Here is a 14,828-nt window from a genome sequence, read left to right on the forward strand (position 1 = left end):
AGCGACCTTTTGCTGTTGCCTGGCGAGGTACATGGCGGTCCGTAGCTCTCTGTGCACCTCCTGGTTGTCTTAGGGCATACTTGAAAATAGCCATGTGGCTGCTAAGGACTGTGCGAGAATTGCTTTTTGTGCTTCACGCTTTATAGCCATCATGTGTGCTGGGGCTGGTGCTCCTGGGTGCCAAAGCATTGCTGCCATTCATGTGCTGTTGTAACTCAACGTGCTTTGCAAGGTGTTTGCATGTTGTCTTGGCCTGTTCTATCGCCAGATACGCCTCGAATTGAGCACATATGGGACTTTATTGGATAACAACTCCATAACCCACAACCAGCATTAACCATCTCTTTATTGACCAACCAAATGCAACAGGCATGGAGTGCCATCCCACAAATTGATATCTCGCACCTGTGAAGGACAGTGCATTCATGTTTGCATGCTTACATTCAACATTCTGATTGTTACACTAGTTTTAGAATTGCAGCATGAATATGTGCATCAGATACATTCTGTGTGTTGGCATCACGTAACATTACTTCAATGCAGTTAATTCCATGTGAACATTAAAACTTGCAATGCCTGGTGAGACCTCTGAGATCTGCTGTTGCCTGTGTGACTGTCTGAGCACACTGCTGCTTCAGACGAAAAAATTTCAAATGTCCAGCTGCTACGTGGATTTGACTTTTCAGAATAATCATCTAGTAATTTCACTAAAGCATCAAACAAGACTTTCTTGAGAACAGTTCCTGTGCACAGTTTAGCACAGAGTTTCTACACTTTGGTTGGAATGGTGGGCACAAAGGAAGCTTTGTGCTCCATACCTATTATTTTGTAGATGTTGAAGTGTGCCTGTAATTGTGTGCTGTAGTCTGGCCATTCTTTGGCCAGGCTTGCTTGCTTGTTGAGAAGCGATGTCACTTTTCTGATAGTGAGCAGCAGGTGTTCTATCTGCTGTGCCTGAAGTTATGCAATTTTGGTTAGTTACAGCAGATAGAACACCTGCTGCTCACTGTCAGAAAAGTGACAGTGGGGAAGCCAAATCAAAGACTGCATTTTATTGGCAGAACACTTAAGAAGATGCAATAGTTCTACAAAAGAGACTGTTTATCCTCTTCTAGAGCATTGCACTGTGCTATGGGACTCGTACCAGATAGGATTGACAGAGGACATTGAAATGTCCAAAGCAGGACAGGTCATTTTGAATTAGAGCAAAATAACAGAGATAGTGTCGTGAATTGGTATGTGAGTTGGCGTGAGGATAATTAAAACAGAACCAGTTTTTGTTGCAGTGAGATCTTTTCATGAAATTTCAATCACCAACTTTTTCCCTTGAATGTGAAAGTGGTTTAATGTCACGTACATAGGGAGAAATGATCATACTAATGAAATAAAAGAAATCAGTTTTCATACAGAAAGATTTAGGTGTTCATTTTTCCCATGCACTTTTAGAGAGTAGAATGGCAGAGAAATAGTGTGAAGGTTTGAAGAACCCTCTACCATGCATTTCAGTGCTAATTGCAAAGTAGTGGTGTACATGTAGATGTAGCACGTGGATCCAATATATATCCTGTTTTAACTTTTAACATCTATTTTAATGACTGGTACAGATTTTAATATTTTCCTGTGTTTAATTATTACAGGCTAAGAAACCAGTGTGCTTAAAAACTAATATTAGTGTTTGGTTTGCAGGTTATAACTGAAAGCAGTCATCACAAGGATGATAGAGAATTTTCCGGATGAACTGATTATTGAAATATTATCACATTTGTCAGCTCTCGACATAGTTAAAGGTGCACAATATGTATGCCAGCGATGGCACATACTCTGCAAGAGCCCAGCTGTTTGGAAAGGGAAGGAACAGAAGATAGATGGCAAGCATAATACACGTGATGTTGTGGAGATAGCAAAGGTGATTCCTCATATAACTTCACTTTGTATTGGAAAATCGGACAATTCAGACAATTTCCAGGCTTGGTTCACTGGTTCACATTTATATATTTCCTCGTCTATCGAGCGTGATGAGCTGAAATGCATAGTAGACCATCTAAACATCAAGAACGTATCAGCTCCAAGGTCTGTTATAAGTCGGTGTCGCAGCATACTCTTCACTGATAACGTGAAATTGGAATCATTAACGGTTTATATGGGTAACAGGCCACCTCCAGACAAAGATGACACATTTGAGCCGTTGGTAAAACAGGGAAGCCTGGCACATCTAAGAGCACTGCATTTCTTTGGTGCCAGAGCACTCAGTGCAGATACAATATCCTTGTTATGTCAATCTTGCACCGATCTAGAAGAGCTCTGTTTGCATCAGTCAAATAATGTTACATCAGAAGCACTGTATAATCTGAAGAATTGCAGCAAACTGAAGATTTTACAAATTACAGACACCGCTGCTCTTAAGGACCTTTCATTTTTAAAATATTGTCCGGGTGTCACTGAATTGGATATCAGTCAGTGCTATTCTTTGCGTCCAGCTGCATTTCAGCACCTACTACATTTGAAAAACCTGAAAAGGTTCCATATGAGGCATTCTAATGTAAATGGTTTACCACTGTCTGCAATGAGAGAGTCCATGAAGCAGCTGAAGATCATCGACCTGTATTATTCTTATGGATACAGTGAACGTGAGGTGGTTCAGTTAAAACGGTTTGCACCTCATATAACAGTATTAGAAGGCACATTTAATTTTGATAAGCATTGACAGTTCACAAACACACCTCAAAGATAAAATACAAATGTCATTCTATTTATATATCAGAATATATAAAATGTTCCCAATAAAATAAATGTATTTACATGCTACTAGGTAAATACTTATATTATCAGAGCTCTCTGCCACTGTTTCCAGTAAAATAAATAAATATTTGTACATGCTACTAACTAAATACTTTTTGTCACTGCTTTCTCCCTGCCAGTGCATCAAGTCACAATAAAGGGGGAAACTATCTGTATATTATTGTAAGTAATAATTCTTTTCAAAATAATTAGCAAGAATGAAATGTAATGTTAACATTTCACATCTGCTTAAATTTATCTGTTTTGTATGTTTATTTAGCGTGTTTCTTTAAGATATCAGTATTTTTCTTTGTTCCGTTGTGCGACAAAAATGCACAAAATGAGTGTGTGTGTGTGTGTGTGTGTGTGTGTGTGTGTGTGTGTGTGTGTGTGTGTGTGTGTGTTTTAGAGAGAGAGAGAGAGAGAGAGAGAGAGAGAGAGAGAGTTCTGTGATAGAATTTTTATCTAAAAGCTCAACTGCTAATTGACCTTTCCTACATGCCTGTTTGCTGCTCAAAACCTCATCAAGGTAAGATCTTCTACACCATACTTACTCCACTGTTTTGAATGTTAGTGACTTGGCTACATAATGTTGGCATGCAAGGAGGATGCGACTTGTAAAATATGTGGCAATGCCATTTTGAAGGATTATGTGTCTGCAGTTGTGATCAAGATGCTTCGGGAACATTTTGATATGCAACAGAGTGCTTCTCAGTAAGCAAATGACGGTACAAGAAGTAAGGATAATGAGGCAGGTTCTATATGCCAAAGTGAAAATGACCTCTAATGCTGTGCAGTCACTGCTGTTCCCCACATAATTTGTTTGAGCACTTAGGAACTTGTCAAGAAGTTCGAGGCCCTATCTGGCTCAGGCAAGTATTGGTAGCACATACACCACTATTTCTTTCCCAGCTTTCTGTAGATACCAACAGCACTCATGGTGCCATGTCTTTTCAGTTAGCTGGCAAAGGTAATCATCAGGTGTCACCTGTGAAATCTTCTCTGTAGTCATCAGAGTAAAAGCTGGAGCTATAAACAAACCAAACATTAAGGATGTGAGTCACAAGCCAGTAGACAACAAAATGCTTGTTTTCAACTGATGATTTTGATGGAGGAGCATTACAAAATCAGCATGAAGACATCATCTAAATCTCAAGTAGCTCTTTTTTCCTTCCTCCACCATCCATTTAATTTCAGAATGCCCACCTTAGCAGAAATGAAATGTAAAAGAGGAACCTCATGCATAAAATTTCTCCCATTCTTCAATAGTGCACAAATAGCTTTAAGGAATGTGAAGAGACTTTAACTTACACGACAACTTCTGCTTATACTCTTAGGAAACATTTGCAGAGACGCTGATATCCATGCCCTGAGTTGTTATGTCATCCCACAAATGACGGCAGTGCAGATATAGAAAAAACAGAGGAATGGAAATCTTTGTGAATGACATACCTTTCCTGTCTTTGATTGTCCACAGTTCCTGCCTAAGATTGTGAGAGAGATACTTCCAAGGTAGATTTCTAACTGTCTTCTTATGCAGAAATGTAAAATTGACTTCACTGTTTACTTGATCATCATGTTTTCCTTACAAAAGCTCTGTATTATAAACTATGTACTGTAAGTTCCATTCTTGAAGCAGTCCAACATTTTTTGTATGTAAATAGTATTTTATTTTAAATTGTTTGTCATGTTTAGTGGGAAATCATTGAAATGCATATCAGAAATATTGTGCCCCAAGAACAAAATATGATGACACTCCACACTTTACATCCCCTCAGTTAAAGTTTTTCTTTATTTCATGTCACTAGAAAAATCGTTTCTGCTTCTTGTCTCCTTGAGAAAAATGGAACTACTGAAAATTTTTTTCCAAGAGTATTGTGTTGTTCACACAATCATTTGATTTTGTTTGATTAAATTCAAAACCTACTGTCCACAACACCTCATTTAGCCAAGCATATAACTTATACACATCGAGAAGTGCATGTTCTCTAGACACTCCTCTGTAAGAGTCAAATAGCAGATGTGACAAATTACATGCACAGAGAATTAGTGCAGCTTTTTTTATGTATATGAATAGGAAATAAAAGCAGATATTTCGTAATGTGTCTTGTGAGACTCAAAAAACAAAAAAGAAGAAGAAGAAGACATACATGCACAGAGAATTATTGCAGCTTTTTCATTTTATTTTATTTGCAGTGATTTGTAAACATGCAAACTGGTAGAGAGTTTGCAGTCATCCACATGCACAAAGAAAAGAGCCATTTCATATGAGACTGATCATTTAGTTAATTTTTAAAGTAAAATTTGTATTTATTAAAAATGGTCTTCAGTCTTGTTATTAGTTATACTGGTGATTTGAAAGCCATGTCTTCAGTTTCTGGTGATCCTCAGATTTTTTAAAAATTACTGGGAAAAGCAATAATCTCCAGTCTTGTAACAGAAAGTAAGAAACTGCTTGAGAAAATGAAAACAAAAATGTGATTGTTTACTTTATTGCCAGTTCCAAGAGAGCTATTTTAAAGCACAGCAGTGTAGTTTGGTCATGTATGCACTGAAAGAAATTCAACTTTTAGTCACTTTCTCTCAAAGGCCTTATATAATTCTCAACAACTTGGCTAATTATCTCAAGCAAGCAAGATTGTCTCCTTACTTATTAGCGACCTTTTCAAGAACTGCAGAAAATGCCGGATCGAGACTTGAACTCAGGTCCTTGGCCGGATCGAGACTTGAACTCAGGACCTTGGCCTTTGCGGGCAAGTGCTCTACTGACTGAGGTACCCAAACAGGACTCATCACTAGTTCTCACAACTTTATTTCTGCCAGTACCTCATTTTCTAGTTTCCAAACTTCATAGAAACTGTCCTACAGAACTTGGAAGACTGGCACTCCTGGAAGAAAGGATATTGTGGAGAAATGGCTTAGCCACAGTATGAGGGATGTTTCCAGAGTAAAATTATCACTCTGCAGTGGAGTGTGTGCTGATATGAAACTTCATGGCTAAAACTGTGTGTTGGACTGAGACCTGAATTTGGGACCTTTGCCTATAACTGGCAAGTGCTCTTGAAGTACCCTTATCTTCTGACCCTAAGGAAAAAAAGTTTACTTATTTTACTGTCAGTCAAGTAATTATTCTTTTATTATTACTGTTATTATTATTATTATTATTATTATTATTATTATTATTATTGAAGCTGTTTCACTTTACGCTCAACAGTAGCGAAATGTGCCAGAACTTATAACAAGTTACTGCTGAATATTTACACTTGAACAAATGTTTTTATGAGATACAAATTATCCGTGCCACACACATGTAAGACACACGTAAGTCATCCAACAAATTATTAGAAAGTGCTATCTTACTACTACAATGGGCTAATATCCCATTAAAAGTTTGTTGACAATAGAATAGCATCATTTCAAGGAGGCTAGAAATGAATAAATTAATAAAACAAATGTTTATAGAATTTTGACAGTGTTTTTCCACTGCAGGCATTATGTAAACAATAGCTAATTTCAGTAACTGAACACTTGAGTGCTGAAATTTACTGTGGTAGGCCATGATACCTTGTGGAAGGCGACCAAACTATTGGTATGTGTATCTTTCACGTTATCTCAGTTTGTAAGCAGACAGAAGTTACCAGTTCTGTGTGTCACATATGACAAGCAGGATGTGAATAGATTAAAAATCATTTTGTTTGTAGGAGAAAACAGTCTGATATTTTTTGTTGACACTGGGTGTCACACTAAACATGTGATGAACAATATTTGTTTGGGCTGACTCTAACTACCACCTACAAAAATGTGCATACCTGCCAAAAGACATAATATAATTGTGTTTCTTTTAAGAGTTCACTGTCGTCTTGGTGTTGTGGATACTTTTAATGTGTCTCAAGGCATTCTTCAGGAAATAATATTATTGTAGATAGTGAATTTTGTATCTTGGATGTGACTGTTCTTCATCCAGATAAATTGATTATTGCCACTCCATCTCTGATTTTGATATTTTGTTGAGAAAGAGAACAGTACTATTTTCTAGGACAAGTTGTCTATACTGTAGAATTCTTGTCAAGTGTACCTGATAAATGTATGTGTTCAGATATTTGGTTTACTGTCATGGAATTACTCTCTGCTGCAAGTCTTTTCTGCATTGCTGTTTGTGAAGCTCAATTTGATGATGCACTATTATGCATTTTTCTCACAGTGTAGTTATCTACTAATTCACAGAGTAATTATCTACTAAAGGATAATCTGTAATTATCTGTATAATAATAATAATAATAATAATAATAATAATAATAATAATCTGTATTATCTGTGGCTGAGTTTTTGTTTAGTTGTACCATGGTTGGAATACGCTCTGCCTGTGTACTTTTACTCATATTTCATGGAAAGCAGTCGCTAGGAAATAAAAGGAACTCAAAGGTATACACTTATTTAACTGTGTGGCAACTGCACCCACTAATATGTTGTTTGACGCATACGTCATGCCGCAAGTATTTGGTTTCGTGCTGTCAATTGAGGTCCCTCTGAGGCTGCAGGGAATGCTGGTTTTTTTTGCCATCATTGCAGCACTTGTTTAGTCCTTGTGTTTTGCAACATACTTGTCATGCCTCCTCTGTGTCTTTACTGTTACAGAACTGCCATTCATGTTTTTTCATTGTACAGCTTAGTTACAGATAAACAGTCAAGCTTATACTCTCTCTCATTCTGGCAAGTTATACTTTCACTACTTGTGTAACGGTCTTGTCTGGGACAATAAAGTTCCTTTCAATCTCTGTAACCTATGGCAATTGCGCAGTTTTATTCTGATCTAAACAGGCAGACTGTCAGACCTGCCAGACTGAGCCCAACGGCCAGTACTTCATTGCAAAAACCTGAATTACAGCTGTGTGTGGCTGAGCAGGAGGGAGGAAATGGTATACACCTGGGGCTCTTGCAGAGTAGTGGAGTTTGCCACCCACTGGCAAAATTGTAAAAAAACCTTGGTATAGGTTTAATCTTGATATATTACTTATTAGTCAGCCTCATGTCTCTAGTCTTGAAATGAATTCCAAGTAGCTCATGTAACCATAAAAGTTTGATATGCAACTATTGACAGTCGTGTGTTTTGAGTGGAGACTTAGATCACATTGATTCAAATTGTACACAGTTTTTCAATAGTGATATTACCCATTATTAGTATGCATCTCTGTTGGCAATCCTTGTCTTGTAAGACTCCAAGGCTCACTCTTGAGCATTCTGCACAGTGTTAGTAACTCCATGTCTGTGCTGATACGTAATGTCTTATATATTAAAACAAAGTACCATTGTATTATTTCAACCTCAAAAACATTATTATAATACTAATTTCGGACACACTTGCTCATTTATATAAAATGACAAGGGTACAGGAAACTGCAACTCTGATGCTTATGGAAATAGTCCCTAATTTAATTCTGTAAAACTGCTGTATCCTCACTCTTGCCATGCCAAATAAGTGAGTAAGCATGTTATTGTTTTTATGTAATTTAATTTAAATATTAAGCTTTACAATAAGAATCGCTTTGCATTCATATACAACAGATACTTGAACATTGTTGGTTTTTTTTTTTTTTTTTTTTTTTTTTTTTTTTTTAAAATTCCCATTCAATAATTGTTATTCTACTTGTGGGGCAGGGGGGGCAAATCATCTAAATGGTTGTTACTTTGTTATATTGTTGTGAAAAGACAAATTGTCTGTGCATGCTTTAAACCAACCTTTGTCATTGACAAGAGCCTGAAAACTTTTGCAGTCTGTGAGAAAGCAATGGAGAATGTACTGACCATAGTTTTCGGTCTGCAAGTCTACGTTACTCTTTGTGCTCACTGAAAGAAAATGTTCCTACTAGGACTTTACATAAAAGTTTTGTGTATTAACTGATTGATATATTCTGTAAAAGTCCACATGCACAGAATATAAGTCTTAGTATTCTGTATAATATACCTATCAGAAACAGCACTATTAACTGTTCAGATGTGACCTGTACTGGAAGTTCCAAGTAAAATGATCTATCACCGAGACTTCTAATCGCAAAAGTTAATTGCTCACTGCAAAGTGGAAAATATTCTCGCCACTTGCCATGCAGTTTTATCAACATTACAATTGGCACACAAACTGTTACTTCCGTGAAATCCGGGATGCTGTACAGTTCTCACAAGTTATTCCCTACTTTATTGTAAGTGCTTTCTCACAAGTTATTCCCTACTTTATTGTAAGTGCGTTTGGTAGCTGCCCAGCTTTGACATCAACCGAGGCACAGAGCATGCAGGCACTTGACTGACATGGACAGATTGATATAGTGGTGCGAAGTGTTTCTCTGGCTGTATTTATATATGGGTGCAGCGGACTGCCAAACCGAACGTCTGCTATCAACCACCTTAGCCACAGGTAGCAGTATCTAAATGATTCCTTTCTCGGACACACATTAATTAATATCTCTGTTCTTTTAATAATTTACAGCCTTCTCAATTTTTATATAAATAGAGTTAACTTTGCTTTAGTTACTGAAAAAGTTTTAACTCAATTGCATTTAAACTTTGCACCTAGAACTTTTAGAGTGGAGCCAACAGTAGATCATGACCTCTGAACTCTGTATTTAAGATCCCTTATAATTATAATTATTTACAATATAGTCTTGAACCTTGGTAAAGCTGTATTATTGCATGAATGTAATCGAGTGCTGTAAGTAGAACTTTCTATTACAAATACAAATGATATGTAATCTATTACAAACAAGGACATTTCCCTTCCAAATTTGTTTTTTAGTAAATAGCTTGAAAACTGATAGAGATAGCTTATTGGTATCACATTATATGAGGTTTTTACATCCAACTGGATCAAGTTGAGACATGTAACTTTCAATTGTGATGTATATTTTCATATTCTAAACAGTTTTTAGCTTTGTAGAATTATTATTCAGTGCCACATTTGTTTTTCTTAATACTGCATATTTTGCATACCATATTCATTTGATCATTCTGAAATCTTACGATGTTAACATTAATACAAAGGGTATTAGGAAAGTTCTGCAGTACAGCTTTATGAACTTAATTTTTTTGAAGTAATTTCTGCTTCATTGAATACAGCTCTCCATCCTTCAAAACTAGTCCCTAAACCAGTTCTCCCAAGTTTCTGTAGGCCCCCAGGAGGCCCTCATCACATGAAAATTGCACTCCTTTCAGCTTCATTTTCACATGTGGGAACAGTGCAAAGCCACGAGAAGCAAAGTCTGGGCTATAAGGAGGGCGCTCAAGAAGTTTAAGTCCTGCATCCCACAAATATTCGATGGATGCTTCGGAGCGGTAAACTGGAGTGGTGTCGTGATGGAGGAAGCAAATGTCCATTCTTAACTTCGATCACAGGTTCTTCAAAGATTGGATGACTTTGGGTAGGCACTGCTCACGTATCATGATGTTATTCATGTACTGAGATTGTCCATTAGAAAACTTCTTTTTACATCTTATGGCGCCAAGTCACACGTCATGTCATCTGCTCTTCTGTCAGTCTGTGCAGCACCCAGGGACAACAAAGTTTCTTTACTTGCAAATGATCATGCAGAATCGAATGAATTGCTGCTGCGTTTATACTTAAGGTATACTCTATCAGCATATAGGTCACTCGTGTGTCTTCATCTAACATTTTTCTCCGTAACTGATGATTGTGGCCTTCTCATATTCTCAGCATCCTCCAGAATAAAATTTTCTCTTTGGAATTCTCTGAACCACCTGAATATAGTTGTACAGAGTGCAAGATTCATTTCTTCAAACCACAGATCTATGTTTAAACCATGCACGAAGTTGTTCCACAAAACTGCCCGAATCTTACTTTGTGATGACGATGCGTTAGCAAGCATTTCAAACTAACCCTACTAACGACTTGGCACAACGGCTACAATGCAAGAACAAAGTATTCTCAGAATACAGCAACAATCAGCCTCCTGCAACATAATGTTGCATCATACTGCAAAACTTCCCTAGTACCCTTTGTATGCTGAAGCAGACACTGATGAAGTTTGGAAAACTTATTTTCATTTTTAATTATTAATTGCTGCTTGGTCCCCGCATGTGCTGATTTTGCCCTGCACCCTTTGAGGCTGTTGCCGTTTCTGTACTTGCCCGAGGCCATCTAACCTAAAAAACCGCCCAGTCCACACCACACAACCCCTACTACCCGTGTAGCTGCTTGCTGCATGTAGTGCACTCCTGACCTATCCAGCGGAACCCGAAACCCCACCACCCTATGGTGCAAGTCGAGGAATCTGCAGCCCACACGGTCGCAGAACCGTCTCAGCCTCTGATTCAGGCCCTCCACTTGGCTCTGTAGCAAAGGTCTGCAGTCAGTCCTGTCGACAATGCTGCAGATGGTGAGCTCTGCTTTCATCCCGCTAGCGACAAACCCCCGACAAACCCCCCATCCAGACCCCCACAGTGATGCCCATTGGCCTCAAGCTGTGTGACCGAAGCAAACACTGCCTGAAGCTGGGAGCGAAGGGATGCCAACTCGGCCTGCATCCGAACACAGCAGTTGCAGTCCTTATCCATGCTAAAAACTGTTGTGCAAAGAACGTCTGAATTAATCTACAGAGAGCACAAACAAATCGACACCAAATTTATACGGTTATTAAAATACAAGATTGCCTAGTAAATGCAGTAATGCTGCTACTTGCGCACTGCTGACGCACTGCTTGGCGGCAGAAGGAGACTACGCAATTTTACACTATTCAGGTACTAAAACGCGATGCTACAACTCTCAAATACTGTAATACGCCCAAAATTTATGAATTAAACAATGCAAATACCAAAAACACGCAAAGAAATTAAGAATTAAACTATGTAACAAATGAGTGAGCTAGGAGTTTATGACTTTCTGCTGGCAGCTGCTTATCCAACGGCGGCAGGGAGCACACTGGCTGTGACCAACCGACACTGGTCGTTCAAAACAAAAACAGAAGACAGACGCCTACGCGAATTTACACTATTCAGGTACTAAAACGCGATGCTACAACTCTCAAATACTATAACACGTCCAAAATTTATGAATTAAACAATGCAAGTACCAAAAACACGCAAAGAAATTAAGAATTAAACTATGTAACAAATGAGTGAGCTAGGTGTATACGACTTTCTGTTGGCAGCTGCTTATCCAAAAGCAGCAGGGAGCACCTGGAACCTGCCACCTTCTATTCGTAGTCCCTTACACTCTTCAACTTTGCTCTCTCTTAAAACTTTCTACAGGGTAAGACTCAATGGTTCACCTGATAATCTCACTGATTTAATCCAGTTCTAATGGGGAAAGGTTGATGAGTAGGCTCCTCCTGTTCCCACTGTCACTCTTGATCCACCCATACATACTCTAATCATTTCAACAAGTTTATTTGGGATTTTGAGCTCCCAAGGTTTTAAAGAGGCTATCCCGATTAATAATTTATGAACAATATCTGATGTTTCTATCTCTTTGTCAGAAATTTGCCTGAGAGCAAACACATTATTGGTAGTTGAACAGTTTGGATGGAATCCAGTCTGATATTCTCCCATGATTTCTTTTTTTATGCAAATGGTTTTAGCTTTGCTTAAAATATTTGTAGAAAGGATCTTGTACCACATTAAGTAAACCGATACCTTGGTAGTTAGAGCAGTCCATCTTATTTCCTTTCTTGTACAATGGACAAACAACTGCTATATTCCTGATGTCTGGCAGCACCTCAGTCTTCCAAATGAAATGACTGAGAGAGCACAGCTAGGTCCGTAGTCTGCTTCCTATGTAGTTTAACATTTCTACATACACCATATTCTCTCCTGGCATTTATTGCTTTTCATCTTCGGTATGGGTTTCACTACCTCTTCCACCATCATGTCAATCTCTGTCTCATTGGTTTCTTTTTGGATTTCACTGAAATGATGTTCTTGGTTAGGGCAGCTGAGTAGTTCTGTGTCATAATCATAATATTTCTTACCATAATGTCTATGTTACATCCTTTAACATTTGTTCTCACTGTGTGTGTGTGTGTGTGTGTGTGTGTGTGTGTGTGTGTGTGTGTGTGTGTGTGTGTGTAAGCTACACAGTGGTTGTTGCCTGTGGGAGTGTATCCCATTTCTCTCTGGCCACAAGACAATGGACCAATGTGGTCCACAGCCACAAAATCGGAAAGTGTTTCTGATACTGCTAATTACATAATATGCTCCTATCTGACCTATGAGGTGTGGGGAATTTTTTATTTTCGTGGGCTTAATACATCCAATTTTCAAAACTTTTTGTCTTGTTGGTACATTTGTTCCTGATGTATGTTTTAATTTTCATCAGTTTTGAATTTTTCGTTAATTATTGACAGTCGAAAAGTTATACATGTTTTTGAGTGCTCTGTGAATTTTTACTTACGAAAAAGGTGACTCAGCGAATTTGCCTTAAATTTTGCTAGAAAAATAAAGTGCAGCACCAAATTTGAAATATTGACTATGGCTTTTGGTGAATCTGCTGTAAAGACAAGCTTTTGTGAATAATATAAGTGTTTCAAAGAAGGGAGAGAAGACGTTGAAGATGACTACCGCCCTGGACACCCAGCACATCAATTACTGATGACAGTATGGAAAGAGTAAAAAAAATGTTATGGAAAATCATTGAATCACTATCAGAAAGGTTACTGATGACGTCGGCGTATCCTTTGGCTCATTCTAAACAATTTTTTTCGAATTTATTTGGCATGAAATGTGTAACAGCAAAACTTGTTGTGAAATGGTTGAATTTCAACCAAAAACGACATTGCAACACGAGTATATGGATACGACATTGGAGATGTCAAAACCAAGGCCCAGTTGTCCCCATGAAAACTGCCTGAAGAGCCAAGACTGAAAAAAAATTGTCCATTATGATTATCCGGGCTGTTATGCCGTGGTCGGTTGATGAATTCTGTGTCAATTCCCAAGGTTTCGTCCCCGTTTGCGGGAGAAATCTTCAAGGGTGATGAATTCTGTGTCAATTCCCAAGGTTTTGTCCCCGCTTGCAGGAGAAATCTTCAAGGGGGTCTGTAGCTCAATGCAAGTTCCAACACATCCCCTGGCTTACTACTGACTGCCGCTAAATTCTGTGTCCGCGCACTCCTGCGCCGCGGCATGACGTCACGTGTTTCGAAACCGTCAGTGCAATTGGCCACAGTCTGCTGCCGTTGATCGCTGTTTCCATCACCCAGTAGTGGATGGGTGGTACAGATCTTCTTTAACACCGAAATCCTTATACCATTTAATTTCACACCCTCCTCCTTTCGACTGAAATTATTCGGGTGTTTAGTGATTTCGATTGCCTCCCTGTAGAGCCGTTCGTAATATCCACTTGTGTTCGCTAGTACTTGCGTCTCCTCAAAACTAATATGGTGGTTCCCTGGCTGGAAAGCATGCTCCGCAACAGCTGATCGGTCCATTTCTTCTCTTCTACACTTGCCCTTGTGCTCTTCCAAATGTTTTAAAACAGTTCTTTTAGTGGTACCCACCTAAACATCTCCACAGCTGCATGGGATCCTATATACTCCAGCTTTTTCCAATGGTTTGCGAGCATCCTTGGCAGGCTTAAGGTATTTTTGTATCTTCCTAGTGGGCTTGTAAATTACGGTAATATTCCGCTTCGTCAGGATCCTCCCTATTCTTTCCGTTACATTTTTAACAAACGGAAGAAAACCTTAGATTTTGCAGTAGCCTGTATGTCACTATGATTTTAGCATGGATGTTTCAACGCACGTTTTATTTTGGCGGACAAATATCTGTTCTTCATTAGTGCATTGTGGAGGTGTTCCATCTCCATGTTGATCTGTTCTTCATTAGTGCATTGTGGAGGTGTTCCATCTCCATGTCGAACAACTCAGGTTCACAAATATTTCTAGCTCTGTCCGCTAATGTCTTGATAGCACCCCGCTTCTGTTGTGGATGGTGGTTTGAATCCCAGGAAGAGGGGTATTACCAAGACATCCGTGGACAGAGCTAGAAATATTTGTGAACCCGAGTTGCTCGACGTGGAGATGGGACATCTCCACAATGCACTAATGAAG

General features: G+C 38.6%; 1 protein-coding gene across 1 annotated transcript in view; it reads left to right on the plus strand.

The window, feature by feature from the left end:
• The window catches only part of LOC126278146 (uncharacterized), a 28,727-nt gene extending 21,244 nt beyond the window's left edge, over positions 1 to 7,483 (plus strand). Inside the window, exon 2 of the mRNA XM_049978037.1 lies at positions 1,687 to 7,483. Within this exon, the coding sequence (XP_049833994.1) occupies positions 1,715 to 2,704 (990 nt within the window). The 5' untranslated portion in view covers positions 1,687 to 1,714 and the 3' untranslated portion in view covers positions 2,705 to 7,483. The remainder of the gene's footprint in view (positions 1 to 1,686) is intronic.
• Positions 7,484 to 14,828: the final 7,345 nt, after the last annotated feature.

Source organism: Schistocerca gregaria, chromosome 6, assembly GCF_023897955.1.
Source record: "Schistocerca gregaria isolate iqSchGreg1 chromosome 6, iqSchGreg1.2, whole genome shotgun sequence".
Classification (NCBI taxonomy): domain Eukaryota; kingdom Metazoa; phylum Arthropoda; class Insecta; order Orthoptera; family Acrididae; genus Schistocerca; species Schistocerca gregaria.